We start from the raw sequence: 26,761 nt of genomic DNA, 5'->3' as shown, positions 1-26,761 counted from the left end.
TTAATCTGTTTTGGTTTTGGTGTTTGAGAAATAAATATTGCCTGCAGGATATCAGAGAAAAATTCTCCTCAAACCCAGGCCACATTAAAATGAACCAGTGCAATATTGTGTGTGTTACTATGGTGATAAGTGAAGCTAGGTTGGTGGGTGGGGGGGGGGGGGAGAGAAGTGAAAAGCTGGGAGGTGATAGGTGGAAAAGGTTAGGTTTAGGCTGAAGAAGATGAAATCTGATAGGAAAGAGAAGTGGACCATGGGAGAAAAGGAAGGATGAGGGATACCAGAGGGAGGAGATAGGCAAGTGAGTAGAGGAGAAGAGATAAGAGGGGAGCCGGAGTGGGGAATGGCAGAAGAAAGAAGTGTGAGGGGAAAAAATTAACTGAAGGTAGAGAAATTGATGTTCTTGCTGTTAATTTTTCCCCCTCACACTTCTTTCTTCTGCCATTCCCAGCTTTTCACTTCTTCCCCCCCACCACACACCCACCTGGCTTCACTTATCACCAGAGTAACACACACAAAATGCTGGAGGAACTCAGCAGATCAGGCAGCATCTATGGAGAGTCAAAGTTTCGGACTGAGACCCTTCATCAGCATTTATGATTCACCTATCATCACTTAGACCACCCCCACTTTATTATTCGGGCTTCTTTCCCCTTCCTTTCTAGCCCTGATGGAGGGTTTGGCCTGAAACGATGGTCTATTGATGCTGCCCTACCTGCTGAATTCCTCCAGCATTTTGTGTTTTTCTATCTACCCTTTTTAAAATTTTAAACATCTGAACTGGGTCAATCTTTATTTATTCCATCTCATCATGTGTGGGTCATATGCTTAGGATGAAAAGGTAAAGATTTAAACAGGACTTGAGAAGCAACATTTTCACACTGAGGGCAATGTGTGTTTGGAATGACCTGCCAGTGGAAGTGGTTGAGCTGAGTACAATAGTATCATTTAAAAAGCACTTGGATAGGTATATGGAGGGTTAGGGCTTAGAGGAAGATAGGCCAAATACAGAAAATTAGGTCTAGCTGGGTGGGCACCCTGGTCAGAATGGACTGGTTGGGTGTATTCTGTGATTCTGAAAAAGACCTGAATATGGAAAGGCCTAGAGAGGATGTTTTGTGTAGTAGGGGAAGTCTAGGACAGAGGGCATAGCCTCACAATAGAAGAATGTCCCTTTAGAACTGAGATGAGGAGGAATTTCTTGAGCCAAAGGGTGTTGAATCTGTGGGATTCATTGCCATAGACTGCTGTGGAGGCTAAGTCATTAGGTATATTTAAAGTCGAGATTGATAGGTCCCTGATCAGTAAGAGCATCAACGTATTCAAGGAGAAGGCAGGAGAAAGGGGTTGAGAGGAGTAATAAATCAGCTATGATTTGAGCCAAAACCTGGTCAACCTTTCCTCATTAAACAACGCGTTCATTCCAGATATCAGAGATTCTGCAGATGCGAAAATCCACAGCAGCGCACACACAAAATTCTGGAGGAACTCAGCAGGTCAGGCAGCATTTATGGAGGGGAATAAGCAGCAGAGACCCTTCATCAGGACTAAAAGAAAGGGGGCAGAAGCTAGAAAAAGAAGGTGGAGGAAGAGAGTTTAGTAAGTTTTCTCTGATATGCTTCCAACATATACAAATCCAGCTGTCATCTCTTGTGAAATTAGGGAATTTATTTTTCTGCAATCTTATATTACAATGTGATAGGAAAAATTGATAAAATTATATTTTAATCTTAAAGTAAGCACTGGTCCCCGCAATTCAGGGAATGTCCCGTTTCTTATGCTCCTATCACAAACACAACCAACAGTAGTCTTAAAAAACTTTATTGAGAAAAAAAACGTGGCAGGATAGACAAAGGAGAGTCAGTGGATGTTGTTTACTTGGATTTTCAGAAGGCCTTTGACAAGGCACCGCACATGAGACTGCTTAATAAGAGCCCATGGTATCACAGGAAAGATACTAGCATGGATAGATGATTTGCTAACTGGAGGCAGCAAGTGGGAATAAAGGGCTTTTTCAGGTTCGCTGCCTGGTGTTCCAAAGGGTTCAGTATTGGGACCACTAGTTTTTATGTGATATGTCAATAACTTGGGTGATGGAATTGACTGCTTTGTGGCCTAGACTATTTTCTAAACAGGGAGGAAATTCAAAAATCAGAGGTGCATAGGGAATTAGGATTCCCTAAAGGTTAACTTGCAGGTTGAGTCAGTGGAAAGGAAGGCAAATACAATGTTAAAGACTAGAATATAAGAGCACAAATGTGATGCTGAGGCTTTATAAGGCACTGGTCAGACCACACATAGAGTACTGTGAGCCATTTTGAGCCCCTTATCTAAGAAAATACGTGCTGACTTTGGAGAGGGTCCAGGGGAAGTTCACAAGAATGAAAAGGCTAACACATGATGAGCGTATGATGGCTTTGGGCCTGTACTCACTGGAGTTTAGAAAATGAGGGGCGGGTGGGAATCACATTGAAATATTGAAAGGTCTAGACAGTGGATATGGAGATGAAGTTTCCTATAGTCTAGGACCAGAGGGCACAGCCCCAGACATTCACTTAGAACAGAGATGAGAGGGAACTTCTTCAGCCAGAGAGTGGTGAATCTGTGGAATTCATTGCCACATATGGCTGTGGAGGCCAAGTCACTGAAAATATTTAAAGCAGTTGATTAGTTACAGTATACTAGTGAGCTTACTGGGAGAAGGCAGGAGAATAGGGTTTAGAGGGAAATGAATAATATATCAGCCTTGATGGAATGGCTGAGCATACTCGATGGGCCGAATGGCCTAACTTTGTTCCTATGTCTTAGGGTCCGAAACCGCGCAGCCTCTAAAATGGGATGGAAATCAACTACGGGCCGCGTGTTGTCTCTTTAAAACAGAGCCGGAGTGAGTGGGCGGGTGCGGTTGTATTTGCGCCTCTCTCGCTCTCTGTGTTCTCAGCTGCTCCAATGTCACAGAAGCTGTTGCTTTTCCTCTCGGCTCTGCCAGCCGTCAGCTGATGAGCCGCTTCACCCCCATACACAGACGCACGTAGTGGCGCATGCAGAATCACTCCCACCCCTTCTGTTACCCATCGCTGCCCATTTCTTTCCCCTTCAGTTTCAGCTCGAGCCCACTCCAGTTCCCCCCTTTGCAGGGAACCTGTGTTGTAGACACAAGCCGGCTGCCTGGTGCAGGCACTGGGCAATAGTCCTTTGTTTACATGCAATGCCGGTGCCGGCGGAAGGAGGCGGCGGTGCTGCGAAAGCACCAGCTGTTTCCCGCCATTTACAACCATCTGATACAGCGATCAGCTGGAAACACACACACGTAGCCTGCACTCAGACAGATTTTTTTTAAATTTAACGCAATTATTATTTTTGGGCAGTTTATTTTTCATCCAAGTGCAAGACATGGAATATTTCGTGGTGCCCACTCAAAAGGTACCTTCATTCCAGGATTTCAGGAAGACTGAGAAAGAAGTGATAGGAGGTCTCTGTAGGTGTGTACTTTTCTTTCCCCCTTTTTATATCTGTATTTTATTCGCTACAAACACGGCTCCATTTGCTGCCTTGATGGAAGAGCTTTCAGGTGCTCGGGCGGGTCGGGAGGCGGCAGCGGGACTGGTGCTGCCTTTGCAGGGAGGTTTTGGAAGGTTTACACGTGGATTCGGGCTCCTGGACGCGGCGGTTCCAGGGCAACAGGCTGAAGTGGAATGGATACAACCGGACCCACGTGGGGAGGATCGCAACCACGCCGCTCAGGACCGTGGTGGCAAGGGGATTCTGCCTGCACTCTGCACACCCGTGCTCCGGTCTGCCTGCAGCAGCAGCCGAAACAACACCCCCTCCTCCTCCATCCTGGCCCCGGGGCGCACGTGGGTCTGGTCACTTTCCGGGTGTATCTTTATAAGCGGTCAGGTAGAATTTGAAAGCTGGGTCGAGAGAGGATGTCGAAGGTAGCTCTTTGCCTGTCCTACCGGAGCGATGTTAGGTGCATATTGTCTCCCAACCTCCAACCGCCCCCACCCCCACCCCCCCGGGCTCGGCCCGGGCGGAGGATGAGGCCGAGCGGCGCTTCAGGCCTGGTTCTCTGCAGCGCAGCTAGCGTACTTAGACGCGAGGCTTATCGGGAGTTGTAGTCCATAATGTGGCCCGGGGGAACCCTGGGAGTCGCGGTCTTTCACTGAAAGCTGTAGGCTGGATCCTCCAGCGGCAGCGGGACTCGTTGGGAGTTGTAGTCCGTTTATTGGGAGAACCTTGGAAGTCACGGTCTCCCGTTGAAAGTTGCAGGCTGCATCTGGCAGATCCTTCCGGACGGCCAAATTCTCGTGGGCTGTCACACATGTATTTCTTGCTCTCTCTCTCTCTCCCTCTCAACACCTTGGATATCTTAGGTGAGATATTTTGAGTCAGTCTGGTGCCAGGATTACATTCTGTTTCTATATTGATACGGAATAAAGATAACTACAGATTACAGTGTACAGTCAACTAAATTGACCGATGCTAGTACTTGTGTTTCCTTAAGTTACTCTTATTTTTGTTTGTTTTTTTGTGATAACTTATCCATTTATGAAATTTGGTGCTTTGTGGCAGCAGTACAATGCAATACAAATAGAAAAATAAGTTATAAAAAAATAAGTGCATAAAAAAGAGGGGTAGTGTTCGTGGGTTCAGTGTTCAGAAATCTGATGGCAGAGGAGAAGAAAACGAATCACCCGGTAGTATATGATGACCTATATGTGCTTTGATATTAAATTTACATTGAACTTTGAAAAAGCTGTTTCTAAAACTTGAGTGTATGTCTTCAGGCACCAGTATTCTGATGGTAGTAAATTGAGGAGGGCATATCCTCATTGTTGAGGATCCCATAGCTTCTAAGTTTTGTTGACTGTTTTGTAGTATATCTTACTGAACATACTATTTATTACAAATTGCTATAATTTGTACATTTAGACAGAGACGTAATGTAAAGATTTTTACTCCTCACCTATGTGAAGGATGTAAAAAATCAAGTCACGAGATGTCGCGCTTTGAAGCTGCCCTTGATGGTGGGGAGGCTAGTGCTCGTGATGGAACTGGCTGAGTTTATAACCCTCTGCAGCTTTTTTTCTTTATCTTGTGCATTGGTACTTTCATACCAGACGGTGATGCAATCAAGTAGAATGTCAGAGTCTTTGGTGACATACCAAATCTCCTTAAACTCTTGATGAAATGTAGCTGCTGTTGTGTCTTCTTTGTAATTACATCAATATGTTGGGCTCAGGATAAATCTTCAGAGATGCTGACACTCAGGAACTTGAAACTGTTCATCCACTGCTGAATTTGATGTGGACTGGTGTGGACTTGCCCTTCTTGAAGTCCACAATCAATCCTTTAGTCTTGATCATGCTGAGTGTAAGGTTGTGACACCACTCACCATCAGATTCTCCTTAAATGCACTGATGTGAAATCTGATTTATATTATTGTAGAAAACTTTAATGACATTGAAGGCCATTTGGCCCGCTGTGTCAATGTTTTTTAAAAAAAAGCCCTACCCATCCTCATCAGATTTTCCAGCAATAGTCACAGTTTTTTGAATGCACTTCAAGTACTGACCACTGAAACCTGTCAAGCATGTCTCCCTCTACGCTCTTGCAGGCAGAGTTATAGATGCTGTCTTCCTCTGGGGTGGGGAAAGAAAGAATTTCCCCTCTTCTCCCTAATCCTTCCACCAGTTATTGTAAATCTATGCTGCCAATTTTAGGTGCCTCTGTCAGTAAAGAATGCGTATTTAGAACAGAGATCAGGAGTAACTTCTTTTGGTGAATCTGTGGAATTCAGTGTCATAGACAATTGTAGAGGCCAAGTCATTGGGTATATTTAAAGTGGATGTTGGTAGCTTTATTTGTTAGGGTGTCAAAGGTTATGGGGAGAATTGGGTTGAGAGCAATAATAAATCAGCTGTGATGGAATGGTGGAGCAGACTTGATGGGCTGAATGGCCTAGTTTGCTCCTATATCTTATGGTCAAATAGAATTTATTTGCTCTCAGTTATCAATTAAGATGTATAAAGTTGTCTTCCCTTGGCAGCAGAGTTTTAAGGGGAATTGAATAGAAAAGGAAGAAGGTTATGTTTCGGATATACAAGTATTGGGCATTAATGAGGTCACATCTGCACATTGCTTTCCTTATTTGAGGAAGGATGTAAATTTGAATGACCCAAAATGTTGACTGTGCTTTCCCTCCTCAGATGCCGCCTGATCTGCTGAGTTCCTCCATTTTGCATTTTCTTGCTCCAGATTCCAGCATATATGATAGGGTGGTAAAGAAAGCCTATGAAATGCTTGCCTTTTGTTAGTTGAGGCATTGAGTTCAAAAGTGAGGAAGTTATGTTGCAACTTTATAAAACTCTAGTTAGGCTGCATCTGGAGTAATGTATACCATTGTCACCTCATTATGGGAAGGATGTTGAGATTTTGGAGAGGGTGCTGCTTGGACTGGAGTCATATGCTATAATGAGAGGTTACACATACTTAGTTGTTTTCTGTTGAGCAGTGGAGGTTAGTGGAGATCTGCTAGAGGTTTATAAGATTATGAGAAGCATAGATAGAGTAGACAGATGGTATCATGGTGGAAATGTGTAATACCAGAGGGTAAGCATTTAAGGTGAGGGGGGGGGGTAAGTTTAAATGAGATATGAGAGGCAAGTTTTTTACAGAGTTGTGGGTGCCTGGAATGCAGTGCCTGGGGTACAGACTTTTAAGATATGTTTAGATAGGCACATGAATGTGAGGAAAATGGAGGGATATGGGCAGAAGAGATTGGTTTAGTTGACCATTTGATAACTAATATATTTAGTGTAGCACAACATTTTGGGCCAAAGGGCCAGTTCCTGTGCTTTACTCTTCAAAGGTTTCTTGTGTTTCCAAGGATGCAAATATATTCAAGTGGTTCAGAGAAGGTTTACTAGATTTTCCTAGAGTGGGCAAGTTGCCTTATGGGCAAAAGGTTAGATTGATCTTGGAGTAGGCTAAAGGGTCAGCACAGTGTTGTGGGCTGAAAGGCCTGTACTGTGGTGAACTGTTCTATGTAACTGCTTGCATTTAGAAGGCAGATAACTTGATTGAAACTTACAATCCTGTAGCAAATCAGCAGAATGATTGTGGACAGAAAGTTTCCAAATACAGAGCTGAAGGTCACTCAAAATAAGATTTGTCTAATTAAAGTAAGGATAAAGTGATTTTTTTGTGTGTGTGAGGTTATAATTCTCTGGAATTCTCTCTTTCTCAAAGGCAGAGGCAGATAGATTATTGATAAGTAGGTGGGGAAGGATTACGAAGGGTGGGAAGGAAAGTGGAATTCAGGTTGAAATAGTTTGTATACACATGCTCCTGTGTTTCAAAGAAAACAACTCCAGCTTGTCCAATCTTTCATTTTAGCCTAAGTGTAACAATGTGAGAGGTGTTCTGTTCTTTGAGGTTCCTGTGTGGATGCATTTAATGCGATGCTAATCAGATGTGGACACAAGTTGGATGTGGACATACTCCATGACCACTTTATTAGGTACACCTGCCCATTATTGCAATTATCTAATCAGCCAATCATGTGACAGCAACTCAGTGCAGAAAAGCATGCAGACGTGGTCAAGAGGTTCAGTTGTTCAGACCAAATATCAGACTAGGGAAGAAATGTGATGTATGTGATTTTGACCTTGGAATAATTGTTGGTGCCAGATGGGGTGGTTTGAGTATCTCAGAAACTGCTGAAATCTTGTGAGTTTTCAAGTCAAGTTGCTTTTTATTGTCATTTTGACCATAAACTGCGGGTACAGTACACAGTAAAAATGAAACAATGTTCCTCCAGGACCATGGTGCTTCATGAAACAACACAAAACGACACTAGTCTATGTGAGACAATTCAAGGCTACACTAGACTACATAAAACAACACAAAAGCTACACTAGACTACAGACCTACACAGGACTACATAAAGTGCACAAAACAGTGCAGGGCAGTACAATAATTAACCCACAAATCTCTATAAGTTTACAGAGAATGGTGCGAAAAACAAAAACATCCAGTGAGTGGCAATCCTGTGGGCAGAGGAGAATGGTTCAAGCTGACAGGGAAGACCTTTACTCTGCCTCTCAGTCCTCTTTTGTTGTGTGGGACAATATAGAGTGACCTTTATTTTGTATATAACCATTGCAGTCTGTATCTCAAGAATGTTTGATGGGACTGTGTAGAGGGAGTTTTACTCTGTTTCTAACCCATGCTGTTGCTGAACTTGGAATATATAACTGGACAGTAATGTGCCTGAGTGAGCTGTCTTCAGTGGATCTCTGAGCTCAGGCATTTAAAATGTGTTTATGTAATTTTTTTTCCATAGAGAGAGAGATTTGATTTGTCAGAAGTACATCAAAACATCAGTACAATGAAATGCACCGCTTGTGGTCTGAGGATTGTGCTGGGGGCAGCCCGCAAGTGTTGCCATGCTTCCAGTGCCAACATAACATGCCCACAACTTACTAACGTTGACCCGTATGTCTTGGAATGTGAGAGGAAACCAGAACACCCAGAGGAAATCCACAGTCAAGGGAAGAATGTACAAACTCCTTACAGACAGCAGAGCATTACAGTCTCTCTCTGTGAGAGGAAACCAGAGCACTCTGAGGATACCCATGCAGTCATGGGGGATGTTTAGTCTCCTGACAGACAGCAGAGTATTAAAGTCTCACAGTGTGACTGCACTTCTAATACAATAGTGCTTTTATTCATTCACTGCCCTTATAAAAGTTTTGGCTGGACCATTCAATATGTGTTAGCCTCCTTTATTTGATTTAAGACCATAAGACTTGGGAGCAAATTAGGGCATTTGGCCCATCAAGTCTGCTCCAACATTTCATCATAGCTGATTTATTATCCTTCTCAACCCCATTCTCCTGCCTTCTCCCTGTAACCTTTGACACCTTTACTAATCAAGAACTCAAGAACCTATCAACCTCCACCTTAAATGCATCCAATGACTTGGCCTCCATGGTTTTCTGTGGCAATGAGATCCATAGACTCACCACCCAATGGCTAAAGAAATTTCTCCTCCTCTTTGTTCTAAATGGATGTCTCTTAATTCTGAGGCTGTGCGCTCTGGTCTTGGACTCTCTCTCCCCCCCCCCCCCACTATAGGAAGCATCCTCTCCGTATCCACTTTATCTAGGCCTTTCAGTATTTGATAGGTTTCAATGAGATCCTCCCTCATTTTTCTAAACTCCAAGTACAGGTCCAGAGAAAACAAACATTCCTCATGCATTAACCCTATCATTCTCAGGGTTATTCTCATGATTCAGTGATTGAACTTGAATGGTACTTGGTTGTGAGTATTGTATTTGTGTACTGTAGCAAGTAGACTGAGGGAGTTAGTTCAGTATTGGGTTATGCTTGCAGCATATTCAACTCTTTGGTATTTACATTGTGTAGCATTTGACCGTATTCAGCTGTAATTGTGGTATTTGGCACTGTTCCAGGGTATTTGGTGTTGTCACTTTTAGTACTTGTCTGCCCTTGCACTAAAGCTCCATCAGGCAATTCCTCAAGAAGGCAGCACCCATCAAGGAGCCTCGCTACCCAGGACATGCACACTTTATGTTACTACCATCAAGGAGGAGGTACAGGAACCTGAAGACCCAGATTCAAACATTCAGGAACAGCTTCTTCCCCTTTACCATTGGATTTCCAAATAGTCCATGAACTCTACCTCACTGTTTCCTCTCTTTTTGCACTATTATAAATTGGGATTTTTTTAATGTCTTGCATGGCACAGCTGCTGCAAAACAACAAATTTCACGTTAGTGATCATAAACTTGATTCTGATACCCTAACTGGATCCACTCCTCTGACACCTGTGAAGTATGGTATTTGACAATAGAATTATTTCCAAATTTGAGCTCGTGTTGGCTGTCCACAGAGCTGAAAGGGTTAAATGAGTAGCTAGACCAAGCCACTATTAGTTGATGCTGAGGCAGGAAATTCTGCTATTCGAAAGTATCAGTTTCAGCTTGAATGTTTGAAGCTGCCAGCTGGTTTTTGTTTTTCAAAGTCCTTTGACAAAATCAGTAACCAGAGAGCTTTGCATTTGACGCATTTTTAAAAAAAAGTTAGTATAATTAAGACCTTGCATCTGAATGCACTTCCTGTCAAGGGTTTCCATGCTGAACTTCTGTGCCACCTATGTGGTAGAAGGCTTTTTATATTGAATGTTCCTCACTGCAGCCTCCCAGGATGGTGTTGCAGTCCTCTGTTGGCAGGGGGGTGTAAGTACAGCCTGTCTGTATCTGACCTGCTTCACTCTGGAGCACTACAGCACAGAAATAGGCCATTTGGCCCATCTAGTCCATGCTGAACTATTAAGCTGCCTACTCTCATCGACCTGCACATGGACCATAGCCCTCCATACCCCTTCCATCCATGTATCCATCTAGATCTCTCTTAAACGTTGAAGTCAAACCTGTATTCACCACTTCTGCGGCAGCACGATCCACACTCTCGCCACTCTCTGGGTAAAAAAGTTTAAGTGCAGATGTAAAAAATAATGATGGATCCATCAATACAAGGGCTGAAGTAGCCTTATCCTTTGCAACTTCCCTCCCCAGGAATGACCATTTAGTGACTGATTCTTTATAAATTTTACATTAGGCTGCATGGGGAAAGGTTAAATGAATCTTTACCAAAACCAGGCAATGGTTTTGGACAATTATTTTTCAACCTGGGTAAAGTTGCAAACTTTGAATACTTTTGTCAGCAAAGAGCATGCTGTACAGGAAATTATTTGAGATAAGCCTAAAAAGGTCCCAATTGTTCTTTCAGCTTGGCTAATATTCCACTGTCCCAGGAGTCTCAGAGAGACCAGGAGAGGAGGATACGGAGAGAGATCGCCAACAGCAATGAGCGACGTCGAATGCAAAGCATCAATGCTGGCTTCCAGTCCCTGAAGACACTGATACCACACACAGATGGCGAGAAACTGAGCAAGGTTGGGCAGAGACTTGTCTTTGGTGATTCCCCTGAGGGTCTGTTGGGTGTGCTGTAGGGCACTTATTGGAAAGGGATTGTGTTACTTGGAACTTTGGATGGGGAGAAGGTTGAACATGGGACACAGAGCAATACAAGCCCTTTGGCCCATAATGTTGTGCTTACCCTTTAACCGATCCTAAGATAAATCTAAAGCTTCCCTCCTACATAGCCTTCCATTTTTTTTCTTTCATCCATGTACCTATCTAAGTCTCTTCATGTCCTAATGTATCTGCCTCTACCAAGACCCCCATAGGATGTTCCACACACATACCACTCTTTCTCTTTAAAAAAAAAACACTACTACTGATATTCCCCCTCCATTCCTATACTTTCCTCCATTATTAGCCAATTCTGCTCTGGGGAAAAGGTCTCTGGCTTTCCACTCGATCTATGCAGTTTAGCATCATTTACACCTCTATCAAGTCACTTCTCATCCTCCTTCACTCTATAGACAAAAGCCCTAGCACTCACAACCTTTCCTCATTAGACATGCAATCTAATCCAGGCAGCATCCTCTCTAAAGCTTCCACATCCTTCCTATAATGAACTGTGCACTATACTCCAGATGTGGTGTTATAAGAATTTTACCTTATGGCTCTGAACTCAGTCCCCTGACTAATGAAGACCAACATACCATACAGATTCATAACCACTCTATTAACTTGCATAGCAAATTTGAGGGATCTGTGGACGTGTAACCCTGAATTTCCTCTGTTCCTCCGTACTGCTAAGAGTCCTATTAATCCCGTGTGTTGGTGATGTATAGTTATGTGATTTAGATAGGGGAGTGGAATGATGTCAGTCTAGTGGAGAGGTTTCTTAGGTAATTATCTTTTTCCATCAATCAACAAGTCCTATCAGTTAGTTGTATTTAAGCAAGAAAAATGAGAGAGCAGTGCTGCTGTATGAGGGGAAACTTCCTGTAATTTTCCTCTCCAATAATCAGCTCCGTTTGAAAGGCATGCTTTCGAAATAGAAGGACATAACCAGACATAGTAGTAAATGCTGTGGAGAAATCCTGTTTATGCTGTATGTTTTCTCATCCACACAGGCAGCTATTTTGCAGCAAACTGCTGAATATATATTCTCACTTGAGCAAGAGAAAACCCGACTACTTCAGCAGAACTCCCAGCTGAAGCGCTTCATTCAGGTGAGCATCTGACTGGGAAGGGAAGCGTATGGCATGGCAGAGTTTGCTGGAAACTGTCTTTCTGCCCAGGATCTAACTGAGTGTAGTTATGACAAACGTATCAGAATTATTCAACTTTGCACTTAGCCATGAACATGGGGGTTGATATTGAACTGTCGGTCAGCAATGGACTTTTGTAACAGTAGGCTGCAAACTACATAGCCCCTCAATGCAAAGATGCCTTAGCATGGAGGGCCCAAGCCCCCTTGCTCTAGATTACTCTTTGAGGGGAAATATCCTCTCATTATCTGCCCTATCAAGCTCCCTGAGGATATTGTGGTTCATTAATGTTCCCTCCATTCTTCTAAACTGCATTTGGCAGTGTTGCAGTTAGTGCAACACTTTACAGCACTGGCAGCTTTGGGTTCAGTTCCCACCACTGTCTGTATGTTCTCCCTATGATCATTAGGACGTCCTCTAGGCGCTCCAGTTTCCTCCCACACTCCAAAAATATATGGGTTAGGCGTAATAAGTTCTGGGCATGCTAAATTGCCACAGGAAGTCAGGCGACACTCGCGGCCTGCCCCAGTCAGTCCTCGACTGTTGATATTTGACATAAATGACCCATCTCACTGTATGTCTTGATGTACACATGACAAATAAAGCAAACTTTTAATCTCATTTAAAACAGTCCCTTGATATCACAAATCATATCACCACCAATCTGTTTCAAATGCTGTAAATCTCTCTTAAATACAGTCAGCCCTCCTTATCCGCGAATTCCGCATGCGCAAATTCAACCAATCGCGAAAACCCAGAAGTGCTCTTCCAGCACTTCTTGTTCAAGCATGTGCAGACTTTTTTTCATGTCAAGATTCCCTAAACAATGCAGTACAACAACCATTTTACATAGCATTTACATTGTATTAGGTATTATAAGTAATCTAGAGATGATTTAAAGTATACGGGAGGATATGCGTGCGTTATCGTGGATCGGGATCCAAAAAAATCGGAAGTTCTGTTACTAAGTAAGTCGGAACAGGTACATCCGGCATTATTTAGTGTCAGTTAGTCAAGTGTTTGTCTTAGTATATAGTATATATTTTACCTTTCTATGCATATAAAACACTTAAGAACATATGTTTCAGCGTTGGGCTCGGAAACGGAAGTTCTCTGGACTCGGGACAGACTGCTCCTGAGTGCGCTCTCCACCGTGCTGGGTTGATGTGGAGGATCAAAAACCCAAAACTCAATAATGAAACCACTGCGTTGTTTAGTAATAATTGTAGCTTTCATCGGGGCAGAGCCTTTCTCACTTTATCCTTTAAAGTTGTTCCGATCGTTGACCGACATAGCCTAACGCTTTTCCAATGACCGATGGTGTTTCACCTCTTTCCAATCGCTTTATTATTTCCACTTTATTTTCAAATATGGTTCGTGATTATTTTCGTGAACAGAAACACTGCGGATTCAGATCTTTGCAGCCTGGTCCTAATGTCCACCACACTGAGACAGGTTAAATAAGGTCTGGGGTTTGGCTGGGTCCTTGGGTCCTAAGGTCCACCTCATTGAGACAGGTTGAATAAGGGACTTGAGCATCTGCGAATTTTGATATCCATGAGGGGTCCTGGAACCAATCCCCCGCGGATAAGGAGGGCTGACTGTATGAGAACACAACTGTATACTGTATTGCAAGTAATACCTCACCAACACTGTACTGATGTAGCACAGTCTGTACTCTTCTGCTGAAGAGGGCAGTCCCTTTGCACAACAGCATACTGTGGTGGAAAAACAAACTGCTGGGGGAAGACAGCAGCAGGCAGTATCAACCATGATTGGAACATTCAGAGACAGAAAAGTTAAATAAACAAATGCAATAGAATTTGTGAAAAATTACACAAAGACTGATAAAAACTAATGTTCAAATGAAAACAAGTTGTGTAAATAAAAAAAATAAATAACACTAGAACATGAGTTTGTAGACTTGACTCAGCAGTTACCCTTGCATCTGAGAAGAATTTTGCCTGCATTGTATCCGGATTAACTGCTCTGATGTTTAACTTAGCTTTGTCTTTGGGATGCAGGAATACAGTGGCTCCTCACCCAAACGGAGGCGGGCAGAGGATAAAGACGAAGGAATCGGTTCCCCAGATGTCTGGGAGGATGAGAAACTAGAGGACTTGAAACGGGAGATGATTGAACTGCGGCAGCAGCTGGATAAGGAACGCTCTGTTAGAATGATGCTGGAGGAACAGGTTGGTGTGTGCTTGATTTAATTCTCTTTCACAAAAGCAAGCAGACCAAGAGATCCAAGATTTAATTTTTGGGTTGTCCAACAAGTACTATCTGGGAGCAATGTTGGAACATAGAAACTTCAGAGAGGGTACAGAGGAGATTTAACAAAATGCTGCCTAGACTGGAGAACATGTCTTATGGGATAGTTTGAGTGACTTTGGGGCTTTTCTTTGAAGCAAGGGAGGATGAGAAGTATATAAAATGATCAAGAGAAATAGATCGAGTGCCCATCCAGAGACTTTTTTTCCCAGGCCAGAAATGGATGGGATATAATTTGAAGGTGATTGGAGGAAAGTATAGAAGAGATGTCAAAGGCAAATTCTTTACACAGAGAGTGATGCCAGGAGCGCCCTGCTAGGAGTGGTGATAGTAGCAGATATATTAGGGACGTGTGTTTTAAAAAAAAAAAAAATAATAAAAAAAAATAAATCTTACATAGTCTCATGGATGAAAGTTACATTAAGGGCTATGTAAGACGGAGGGGTTAAATTGATTTTAGAGTAGGTTAAAAGGTCAACACAACATTGTAGGACGAAGGACTGTTCTTTGTTCTTTGTCTGGATGTGGACGATGGGGGTAGGGTCATTATTGAGCTGAGATCCAGTGCCTCCCATGATTGAATGGTCAATGGCTAAGGACAAACCAGGTTCCTGAGCAAGATACGATGGGGGACTTTGTGTTTGTAAAATCGTGTTAATAGTGGTGGGGGCAGAACTAAAGGGCCTTAATTGGGAAGTTACCTCCAGGAATGATGTAAATAAGATGGAAAAAGTACAGAGAAAATTTGTAAGAATGTTGCTGAAACTTGAGGACCTGAGTTGTAGGGAAAGGTTGAATGGGCTAGGATTTTATTCCCTGAAGCATAGGAGAAAGAGGGGAGATTTGATAAAGCTGTACAAGATTAAGAGAGGTAAATGTAAGCAGGCTTTTTTCACTGAGGTTGGGTGAGACTAGAAGTAGAAATCATAAGTTAAGGGTGAAATGTGAAATATTTAAGGAGAATCTGAGGGGGAACTTCATACTCAGCGGATGGTGTGAGTGTAGAATTAGCTATTGGTGGAAGTGGTGGATATGATTGTGATTTCATTTGCAACATTTAAGAGCAGCTTGGATATGTACAAGAATGGGAGGGGTATAGAAGGCTATGGTCCAGGGGTGGGTTGGTGGGACTACAGCATGGACTAGATGGGCTGAAGGGCCTATTTCTGTGCAGTAGTGCTCCATGACTCCCTGCTCACATGAAGCAGGAACATGGGATGGACAACCAGCTTTTTCATTTTATTTTAAGTTGACTTTCGAAAGGCTTCCTCCTATGCACAAAAGCTGATGAGGTGTGTCTGTTAGCAGGTTCGCTCGCTGGAAGCTCATGTGTACCCCGAGAAGCTGAAGGCCATTGCGCAGCAAGTGCAGATGCAGCAACAGCAGCTGGAGCAGTCCAAGATCCTTCAGTTGGGCGAGCAGCAGGAACCCGAGCCCTGTCACGTAACACAGGTCAGCCCTCAATTTTGGGGGCAGAGAGGGGAGTTAATTTCAAGTTTAATTGTCATTCAACCATATATGAATACAGCCAAATGAAACAGCGTTCCTCTGGGGCCATTGTGTGAAGCACAATACCAATAGTCATACACAACACAAGGCCACGTATAGAAACATAGAAAATAGGTGCAGGAGTAGGCCATTCGGCCCTTCGAGCCTGCACCGCCATTCAGTATGATCATGGCTGATCATCCAACTCAGAACCCTGTACCTGCTTTCTCTCCATACCCCCTGATCCCTTTAGCCACAAGGGCCATATCTAACTTCCTCTTAAATATAGCCAATGAACCAGCCTCAACAGTTTCCTGTGGCAGAGAAACACTCTCTGTGTGAGGAAGTTTTTCCTCATCTCGATCCTAAAAGGCTTCCCCAATTGGAAACAATCTTCCTGCATCTAGCCTGTCCAATCCCTTTAGAATTTTATATGTTTCAATAAGATCCCCCCTCAATCTTCTAAATTCCAATGAGTATAAGCCTAGTCGATCCAGTCTTTCTTCATATGAAAGTCCTGCCATCCCAGGAATCAATCTGGTGAACCTTCTCTGTACTCCCTCTATGGCAAGAATGTCTTTCCTCAGATTAGGGGACTAAAACTGCACACAATATTCTAGGTGCTGTCTCACCAAGGCCTTGTATGGCATGTATAATTATGCTCAGAGGAAGCCCATACAGTTACGGGAGAATGTACAAATTCTTTACAGATGCTGGCAGAAATTCAACCCTGATCACTGGCACTGAAAGGTGTTGTGCTAACTGCAATGTACTGTGTTGCTCCACTTGATTAACTTTTTGTAAACTGTGCATTTTCCTTTCTTGTTAACTTTCAGCTGCTGCCAGCACCTGTTGTTCCAGCATCAACTCACCATCCGACTGTCATAGTGCAGACTCCGCCTCCGATGCCTTCACACCAAGTCACTGTGGTGACAATGGGACCATCCACTGTCATCAACAGTTCCTCCACTACATCAAGACAAAACTTAGACACAATTGTGCAGGTAAGGCTACCGCCCTGATACTATGATACTTGCTAGAGGAAGATGTATAACTTTGACAAACAGATTGTCGCTGATCCCTAAAATTCGCTGTGCTTACCAGAGGACCAAAAGTTTATTGAAGAGGAAAAATTGATTATTAAACACAAGGAAATCTGCAGATGCTAGAAATTCGAGCAACACACACAAAATTCTGGTGGAACGCAGCAGGCCAGGCAGCACCTATAGGGAGCAGCGCTGTCGACGTTTCGGGCTGAGACCCTTCATCAGGACTCATAGTGGGTGGTACGGACACATAGCAGTTAGCACAGGGCTCCACAGTGACAGCAATCACTAATCGGGGTTCAGTTCCTGCTACTGTCTGTAAGGAGTTTGTACCTTCTCCCCATGACGGTGTGAATTTCCTCTGGGTGCTCCAGCTTACTCCCACAGTCCAAAGACGTAAAGGTTAGGGTTAGTGAGTTATGGGGATGCTACTGTATGTTGGTGCTGGAAGCATGGTGACGTTTGTGGGCCTTAGCGCATCCTTGGACTGTGTTGGCTGTTGACACAAATGAAGCCTTCCACTCTGTTTCGATGTACAAACCCCCATTTCCAGAAAAGTTGGGATATTTTCATAAATGCAATGAAAACAAAAATCTGTGATGTTAATTCACGTGAACCTTTATTTAACTGACAAAAGTACAAAGAAAAGATTTTCAATAGTTTTACTGACTAACTTAATTGTATTTTGTAAATATACACAAATTTAGAATTTGATGGCTACAAAAGTTGGGACAGAGGCATGTTTACCATTGTGTTACATCACCTTTCCTTTTAATAACACTTTTTAATTGTTTTGGAACTGAGGATACTAATTGTAGTAGATTTGCAATTGGAAATTTTGTCCATTCTTGCTTGATATAAGACTTCAGCTGCTCAACAGTCCGTGGTCTCCGTTGTCTGATTCTCCTCTTCATGATGCGCCGTACATTTTCAATAGGAGATAGATCTGGACTGGCAGCAGGCCGGTCAAGCACACGCACTCTGTGTCTACAAAGCCACGCTGTTGTAGCCCGTGCAGAATGTGGTCTGGCATTGTCCTGCTGAAATAAGCATGGACGTCCCGGGAAGAGACGTCGCCTTGAGGCACATATTGTCTCTCTAAAATCCTAATATACGCCTCATAGTCAATGGTACCTTCACATACATACAACTCACCCATGCCGTGGGCACTGATGCACCCCCATACCACCACAGATGCTGGCTTTTGCACCTTTTGCTGATAACAATCAGGATGGTCATTTTCATCTTTGGCACGGAGAACTCGACGCCCGTTTTTTCCGAAAACTAGCTGAAATGTGGACTCAACTGACCACAGCACACGGTTCCACAGTCTTTCAGTCCATGTGAGATGAGCTCGGGCCCAGAGAACTCGCTGGCGTTTCTGCATAGAGTTGATGTATGGCTTCCTCCTTGCGTAATACAGTTTCAAGTTGCATTTCTGGATGCAGCGATGGACTGTGTTAAGTGACGATGGTTTTCCAAAGTACTCCCGAGCCCAGGTGGCTATAATTGTAACAGTAGCATGACGGTTTCTTAGGCAGTGCTGCCTGAGGGATCGAAGATCATGCGCATTCAACAGTGGTTTCCGACCTTGCCCTTTACGCACTGAGATGTCTCTGAATTCTCTGAATCTTTTCACAATATTATGTACTGTAGATGTTGAAAGACCTAAATTCTCTGCAATCTTGAGTTGGGAAATGTTCCTTTTGAACTGACTAACAATTCTCTCACGAATTTTGGCACAAAGGGGTGAGCCACAACCCATCCTTGCTTGCAAAGACTGAGCCTTTGATGGACGCTACTTTCATACCCAGTCATGATACCTCACCTGCTACCAATTAGCCTGCTTAATGTGGAGTCTTCCAAACCGGTGTTACTTGAATATTCTGTGCACTTTTCAATCTTATTTTAACTCTGTCTCAACTTTTGTTGAGTGTGTTGCAGCCATCAAATTCTAAATTTGTGTATATTTACAAAATACAATTAAGTTGGTCAGTAAAACTATTGGAAGTCTTTTCTTTGTACTTTTGTCAGTTAAATAAAGATTCACGTGAATTAACATATCACAGATTTTTGTTTTCATTGCATTTTGGAAAATATACCAACTTTTCTGGAAATGGGGTTTGTAGATGTGACAAATAAATCATTAATCTTTTCATTAAGACAGATGGAATATAAGAATTAACTAGTAAGAAATATAAGATCATCAAATTTGTGAATAGGGCAAAGCAGAGGGGCAGAGGCAGGAGAAATTAAAATGGGGACAAAAGACATAACTAAACTAAAGGAAAAATATTAGCATGGTCATCATGTTTTAGAAATCTCTGGAAAAGTGCTAAAAATGGTGGGGACAACAAGGGTTTATAAAAAGTACGGGGGGGGGGGGCTTAGAGCTGCCTGGACCCCTGGACTTGCTGCTTTGCATCTGAGGACTTATTTTCTATTATTTATTTGGAGATGCAGCACAGAACACACCCTTCCAGCCCACCAAGTAGCGCCACCCAGCAATACACCTGTCTAACACTAGCTTAATCATTGGGCAATTTACAATGACCAATTATCCTACTGACTGCTATGTCTTTGGTCTGTGAAAGGTACCTGGAGAAAACTCACGCATGCATAGGAAGAATGTAGAAGCTTTCTTGCAGAGGACACCGGAATTGAACTCTGAACTCCAGCACCCCGAGATATAATAGTGCCATACTAACCACTACACTACTTTGGTGCTCTGAAAGGAATAATTGCAAAATTAGTAGATGCCTTTGTGCTGACTTTCCAAAGTTTTCTTATTTCTGGAGCAGTTCCAGCAGATTAGGAGGTGATGGATGTAAAATGGCGATCAAGAAAATTACAGCTAGGTTGCACGGTAGCATAGTAGTTAGAATAAAGCTTTATAGCACCAACGATTGGGATTCAATTCCCGCCATGACCACGTGGGTTTCCTCTGGGTGCTCCGGTTTCCTCCCACATTTTGAAAGACCTACGGATTAGTAAGGGTTGGTAAATTGTGGACGTACTGTGTTGGCATTGGAAGCATGGCAACACTTGCAGGCAGCCCTCGGCACGCCTTTGGACTGTGTGGTTGTTGACACAAACAACACATTTCACTACTGTAAATGGCAAATAAAGTTAATCTTTAGCTATTAAGTGGGAGTGAGAAAGAATTTTTAAAAACTTTGACAAATTAGCAATATTTTAGGTAAAATACTGGAACCTGTTATTTGAGGATATGGTTGTAGTACACACAAAGGGAATGACTGGACAGTTGTTGTGGTATTGTGTAAGGGAAATAGTGTTTTTATGCTGATGTGAGCAGATAAGTGGTTATCAGTAAATGCCTTGCCTTTTCTACCTATCAGCTTCTCACTTCACCTCTCCCCCCCCCCCCCCCCCCCCGTGTGGTGTCACTCATCACCTGCCAGCTTGAACTCCTCCCCTACCCACACCTTATTCTGGCTTCTTTTCCCTTCCTTTCCAGTCCTGATGTAGGTTCTTGGCCTGAAGCGTTGACTGTTTATTCTTCTCCATAGGTGCTGCTTGACCTCCTGAGTTCCTCCAACATTTAATGTGTGTGTGTGTGTTTATTAGGAAATGTTTCTGTATTTTCAAAAGGAGCATGATAAAACTGCCACTCAGAAAAGATTGTTACCAAACAAATGCCTGCTGTAATCGAACATGGTACTTTGTGTGATTGAAAGATGGAGAACAGAGTCACTGTTACTAGTGGGTGCCTGTATTACATCTCAGCTATTTACAATCCATATTAGTGACTTTAATGAAAAGGTAAGAGTAGGGCCAGTGGGGACATGTGCATGGGCAGTGGTCTAAAACAATGTCTTAATGATTAGCTTTATTTGTCACATGTCCATTGAAACACAATGAAATGTATAATTTGTGCCACTAACCAATACAGTCTGAGGATGTGCTGGGGGCAGCCCTCAAATGTTGTCATGCTTCCTGTGCCAATATAATATGACCACAACTTACTAACCCTAATCCAAACGTTTTTGGAATGTGGGAGGAAACCCACATGATCACAGGGAGACTGTACAAACTCCTTAAGACAGCAATAGATAGATAGATATATACTTTATTCATCCCCATGGGGAAATTCAACTTTTTTCCAATGTCCCATACACTTGTTGTAGCAAAACTAATTACATACAATACTTAACTCAGTAAAAAAAATATGATATGCATCTAAATCACTATCTCAAAAAGCATTAATAATAGCTTTTAAAAAGTTCTTAAGTCCTGGCGGTAGAATTGTAAAGCCTAATGGCATTGGGGAGTATTGACCTCTTCATCCTGTCTGAGGAGCATTGCATCGATAGTAACCTGTCGCTGAAACTGCTTCTCTGTCTCTGGATGGTGCTATGTAGAGGATGTTCAGAGTTATCCATAATTGACCATAGCCTACTCAGCGCCCTTCGCTCAGCTACCGATGTTAAACTCTCCAGTACTTTGCCCACGACAGAGCCCGCCTTCCTTACCAGCTTATTAAGACGTGAGGCGTCCCTCTTCTTAATGCTTCCTCCCCAACACGCCACCACAAAGAAGAGGGCGCTCTCCACAACTGACCTATAGAACATCTTCAGCATCTCACTACAGACATTGGTGAGGCCAACCTTCTTAGGAAGTACAGTCGACTCTGTGCCTTCCTGCACAAGGCATCTGTGTTGGCAGTCCAGTCTAGCTTCTCGTCTAACTGTACTCCCAGATACTTGTAGGTCTTAACCTGCTCCACACATTCTCCATTAATGATCACTGGCTCCATATGAGGCCTAGATCTCCTAAAGTCCACTACCATCTCCTTGGTCTTGGTGATATTGAGACGCAGGTAGTCAATAGGATATCAATAGGATTTGAATCCTGATCGCTGGCACTGTAAAACATACTGCTAACCACTACTTTACAGTGCCATAACTTGCCCTGAATGTACCTTCTAAGAAGGAAATGATAAAACATTGACATTGAGGAAGAGTGAAATACTGGATATAATAAAGTTTTAAGTAATTTAATTGGAAGAATCTAGTATAGCCAGAGTAATTAATTACAAGTTTATAGTCATCTGACTGTACATGTAGACAACCAAACAACAACATTCCTCTAGACCACAGTGCACCCACACACAGCACATAAAACAAAATATCACAACAAATAAGTTTCATAAAATCAAATTCAAAATGCAATCAGTGTGTAGCACAGGTAAAATAGTAAATGGTTCGCTGTCCCAGTGACGAGACCTCAGTGGTGTCAGGGTATTCATCAGTCTTACAACCTGGGGGAAGAAGCTTTACCCAGTCTGGCAGTCCTAGTCCTGATGTTACTGTACTAATTTGCAAGTAATTCAGCCACCATCATGCCAGGTGGCATTAATAGGATTTATTTCAACATTGTAATTTCACACTCTAATAATTTGCAGCCAGAATGTGTGGTGACACTTGCAGGCTGCCCCTCACCACATCCTTGATTGTGTTGGTTGTTAATACAAATGACTTATTTCGCTGTGTGTTTTGATATATATGTGATAGATAAATATCTGTCTTCTGCCCTCAGTTTGACTAATACAGGATTTCTTTAAAATGGCAGGCGATCCAGCACATTGAAGGGACTCAAGAGAAACCAGAAGAGGAGCAGCGACGAGTAGTGATTGTCCAACCTAATCGAGCTTGGTCTGATACTGAATCAGACAGGGAGGAGAGCGAGGCGACAGAAAATCTAGCATTGGGCAAGGAGAAGGAACCAGTGGAGAGAGTTCTTCCATGACACTAGAGCTGCATCACACTGACCGATCCAGGTGGCATTCCCTGTGTTATTCTCAGAAAAAGGAATTTTTTAAAGTTGGAGCGTGTTTTTGGACCTTCCCAATACTGTAAACAGTCAAAGCCTGGAGTGAGAGGTTATTGAAATCTGGACCATACCAGATGGGATCTCAAAATCCTTTCTCATGACTACCTTGGAATCCATAGCTGAAGAGTTGCTGAAGGACATTTTAGCATTCTTTTTTGTTCTGGGAGAGGGGGGTGGAATTTCAAGCACTTACCAATTTGTTCAGTCCATTGAGAGGAGGTCCTCTCAATGTGACTGTTCATCCACTTCAGCACCCATCCCCCTTTCTTGTACTGATGTAGTTATTTTTTTTATGCAAAGTCATTTCATGTAGTTTGTTTGTTAGTTTCCCTTCATCTCTCCCTGTATCTGTATTTGAGTTTTATGTTGAGACGAGGTTTGTGTTCATGGAAAAACTATTATATTTTGTTAAAGAAAGTGGAAAAAAATGGCACCTGCCATGCAGAGAGAAATAAAATTTGTACTTTGTTTTTATTTTAATAGTTTTATTTGTCTGACTACACAGTGTGCATGAGATCTTTATTTCTTAAATTTACTCTTGGATTTTTTTGTTTGGAAAGATTCCCTATTTAACTTGCTTCCAGATATAATTTATTCTGGATAAACAGAGTCCATTAAATGCAACTGAAATGTCAACTATTTATTCCCCTGTATAGATGCTGCCTGACCTGCTGAGATCCCCCAGTATTTATTTTATTTATATCAAGATACAGTGTGGAACAGAACCTTACAGACCACTGAGCCACAAGGCCCAGCAACCCACCGATTTAACCCTAGCCTGATCACAGAGCAATTTACAATCACCAGTTAACTTACTAACCGGTATGTCTTTTGGAATGTGGGAAGAAACCAGAGCACCTGGAGGAAACCAATGTGCTCGCGGGAAGGAATGTACAAACTTCTTACAGAGGATGCCAGAGGTGAACTCTGAACTCCACCCCGAGCTGTAAGAGCATTGTGCTAACTGCTATGCCACCATGACCCAAATCTAAAATCTAGATTTTGTGTTTGTGTTGCCCAAGGTGGAAATAGAACTCTTTGGATTTTGTGCAGTAATGTAAAATGTGGCTTGTTTTGTATCCCTCTCATCTTTATTTCTATTGATAGGGTTCCTGTTCATGTATTTCTGGTTAGTTGTACTCTGAACAGAATCAGCGTTTGGATGGAATATGGTCAAAAAGGTTTTCGGCTCTGGTTGCCTGATTTTGAGGAACTCTCCCCAATGTAAAAGGAACTTGCACTTGTTCAATAATTGGAAAGCTAAACGCTGCAGATGCTAGAAATAAAAACCAAAAGTGATGGAATTCGATAGTCAGTCAGGCAGTATCTGTGGTTAGGGAAATTTAATTGATGTTTCAGGTTTTTCATCAGAACTGAGAATTTATAAATTTTTATTTAGAGATACAGCGCGGTAACAGGGACTACTGTTCCAATGAGCCTGTTCTGCTCAGTTACACGAATGTGATCAATTAACCCAAACATCTTTGTAATGTGGGAGGAAAACCATGTGGTCACAGAGAGAATATATAAACACCTTGCAGACAGTGGTGGGAATTTAACCCTAATTACTGGTGTTGTAATAATGTTACACTAATTTACATCAAACATTTTTAGTTGTGGAAAAGAGTGAGAGCAAATTAGGACATTACTGTATTGCATTTATACAGTGCATTTAATGTGTCAAAATATTCCATACTGCTTCTCTTGGGACACATAAAATTTGACAAATTTGGGGGCAACTTGAGGTATATCCATTCCTTGAGTTATTAAAAGAATGTGCAAGACATGTCATTTAAATTGAAAGTTTTAAATGTATTGTGGGATGGTTTGGCAGTGTGCTCCAATAGGCAGGGAGTGGCTTGCTAATTATTTTAGCAGAAAATATATTTATAAATTGAATAGGACAGCTTTATAAAGTGTCAGAAATGTGAGATTCAGGGAGCAAAGTGCAGAACACATGGCTTTGGAGTTGAAGGAGTTCTGGAGGGCAGCACTAATATTGTGCCTAGCATAATGCTTCACAGCGTCAGAAATTTGGGTTCAATTCCCACCGCTGTCTGTTCCTGTGACCAGGTGGGTTTCCTCTGGGTGTTCCAGTTTCCCCCTGTATTCCAAATACTTACAGGTTGGTAGATTAATTCAATACATGGATGTAATTGGACAGTGTGTGCTCGTTGAGCCAAAAGGGCCTGTTACTGTGCTGTATTTTGAAATAAATTTTTTAAAAAATCTGTAATTGAGAAATGTGTAGATCTCAGAGGACTGAACAACTCAGCATGCTAGGAATGTGGTTGATTGCGACCATTTAAACACCAGGATAAGTAATCTGAGGTACTGCTGGGTTAGATACCAGTGTAGTTTAGGAAGGATTATGTGGTGGCAGTTGGGTGTGATGGGGAAAAGAAACTACAAATATACAGTAAAATGAATTAAAGAATTATTTTGTCTTTTTGTTGGTGAACAGAATGGGTTGCAGCCTCTTTGGCGAATTAGCTTGGGAGTGGGGAAAGGGAGGGAGGGAGGGGACTAGCAGCAGGTCACATGGGTCTGTCTTTGGCTTGTGGCAGCATGTGATTGGTCAAGCAATGCCAGAGAGGACATGATTTTCAAAAAGGCAATCCTGTGTCATGGGTACAATGAATAACTGCATCCGCTGCTATTTACGTGGTGTTAATCCCCTCTGGCTTTGCTCTCTACAAATACAGCTGCCATTTTAACAGAAGTGGCAGGTGCTCCTGCTCGATGGAAAACCAGCCCTTTTCCTGCATATCAGCTTGAGTTGGAAGTATTTAAATCTGTGGAGGCTGAAAGTGAATTTCTGTGCCATTGGCCCAGAGAGGAAACCAGTCCAGTCCACTCCCTCCCCTCTATAACACCAATTTTCAGATGAGAGCAGGGAGATGACAGAAGAGAGAGAAGCTCACGCTGACATGCATACCATCTAATATCGGATCGAAGATCAGTTGGCTGCTATATCATTTAAAAACTTAGGGTTTTCAACACCTGATAGGTTTCAATGAGATACCCCCTCATACTTGTAAAATCCAACGAGTACAGGCCTAGAGCCATTGCATGCTCCTCATACATTAACCCTTTCAATCCTATGATCATTCTCATAAACACTGGATCCTCTCTAATCCTAGCACATCCTTTGCTCTGGTCTGACCAATGTTTTATAAAGCCTTGTTCATGTAGTGTAAATTTTATTACCATTTTCTCCACAAAAGGCTAACTTAACCCAAAGAAAGAGTTGCATTCATATAGTTATCATGTTCCTTTTAGAAATTCAGAAATTAAATGTGTTTGAGTAAAATTACCATTAAAATGAGGAAACACAATTCCCAGTTTCTCCAAAGGGAGTTCCTACCAATAGCAAAGGAACAATGACAAGATAATCGGCTTGGAACTGTTGATAAAACAATGTAATGTTAGTGAGGATAAACCAGCACTAACTATTAAATGCTCACAATGTGTGTGTCTTGAATAGCCTCCAGCTTTTGGTCTTCACATGTGGTGTAGCTATTAAGCCCTGCGGAACTGTTTCTACTGATGGGAAGGGGCAAAGGCAGGTTACTAGCACCTTAAAACCAGTCCCTTTGGACAGATGTGATTTGGCAGCTCATCTAGGACAAGGAAAACTGATTTCAAACTTGTGCTGCCTTGCAGCTATACCACTCATGGGGAAGGCCTCGGGAGTAAATCCTAAGGAACAGCCCAGAGATGCAATCCCTAAGGCAGTCCTACATTGAGTTCAACACTGACTGACACCTCTAGTGCCAAACTATGGGTTTCTGTAGATCCTTTGGATTCATCAGCTATGTGGAGAAGTATGCTGCATAGGTGACAGCTTGCTCTCCATATTGTACTGCTATAGCTTGCGTACTAC

The 26,761-nt window shown here is 42.5% G+C and overlaps 1 protein-coding gene across 3 annotated transcripts; it reads left to right on the top strand.

Moving 5' to 3' along the window:
* Positions 1 to 3,246: 3,246 nt before the first annotated feature.
* Positions 3,247 to 23,349, top strand: tfap4 (transcription factor AP-4 (activating enhancer binding protein 4)). Of its 3 annotated transcripts, none has more exons than XM_073060091.1 (7): positions 3,247 to 3,479; positions 10,819 to 10,984; positions 12,077 to 12,175; positions 14,239 to 14,409; positions 15,794 to 15,940; positions 16,813 to 16,980; positions 22,615 to 23,349. In XM_073060091.1, exons 1-7 carry the CDS (start codon positions 3,391 to 3,393, stop codon positions 22,789 to 22,791), a joined length of 1,017 nt encoding a protein of 338 aa, XP_072916192.1. In that variant the 5' UTR covers positions 3,247 to 3,390; the 3' UTR covers positions 22,792 to 23,349. The 3 variants fall into 3 exon arrangements, with proteins under 3 accessions (XP_072916192.1, XP_072916193.1, XP_072916194.1); XM_073060092.1 differs by having other exon boundaries at positions 3,249 to 3,479; positions 15,797 to 15,940; XM_073060093.1 differs by lacking the exon at positions 3,247 to 3,479 and adding an exon at positions 4,226 to 4,373.
* Positions 23,350 to 26,761: the final 3,412 nt, after the last annotated feature.

Source organism: Hemitrygon akajei, chromosome 11, assembly GCF_048418815.1.
Source record: "Hemitrygon akajei chromosome 11, sHemAka1.3, whole genome shotgun sequence".
NCBI lineage: Eukaryota > Metazoa > Chordata > Chondrichthyes > Myliobatiformes > Dasyatidae > Hemitrygon > Hemitrygon akajei.
Note: the sequence above shows the minus strand (reverse complement) of the source record. Positions and strands in the feature narration are given on the sequence as shown.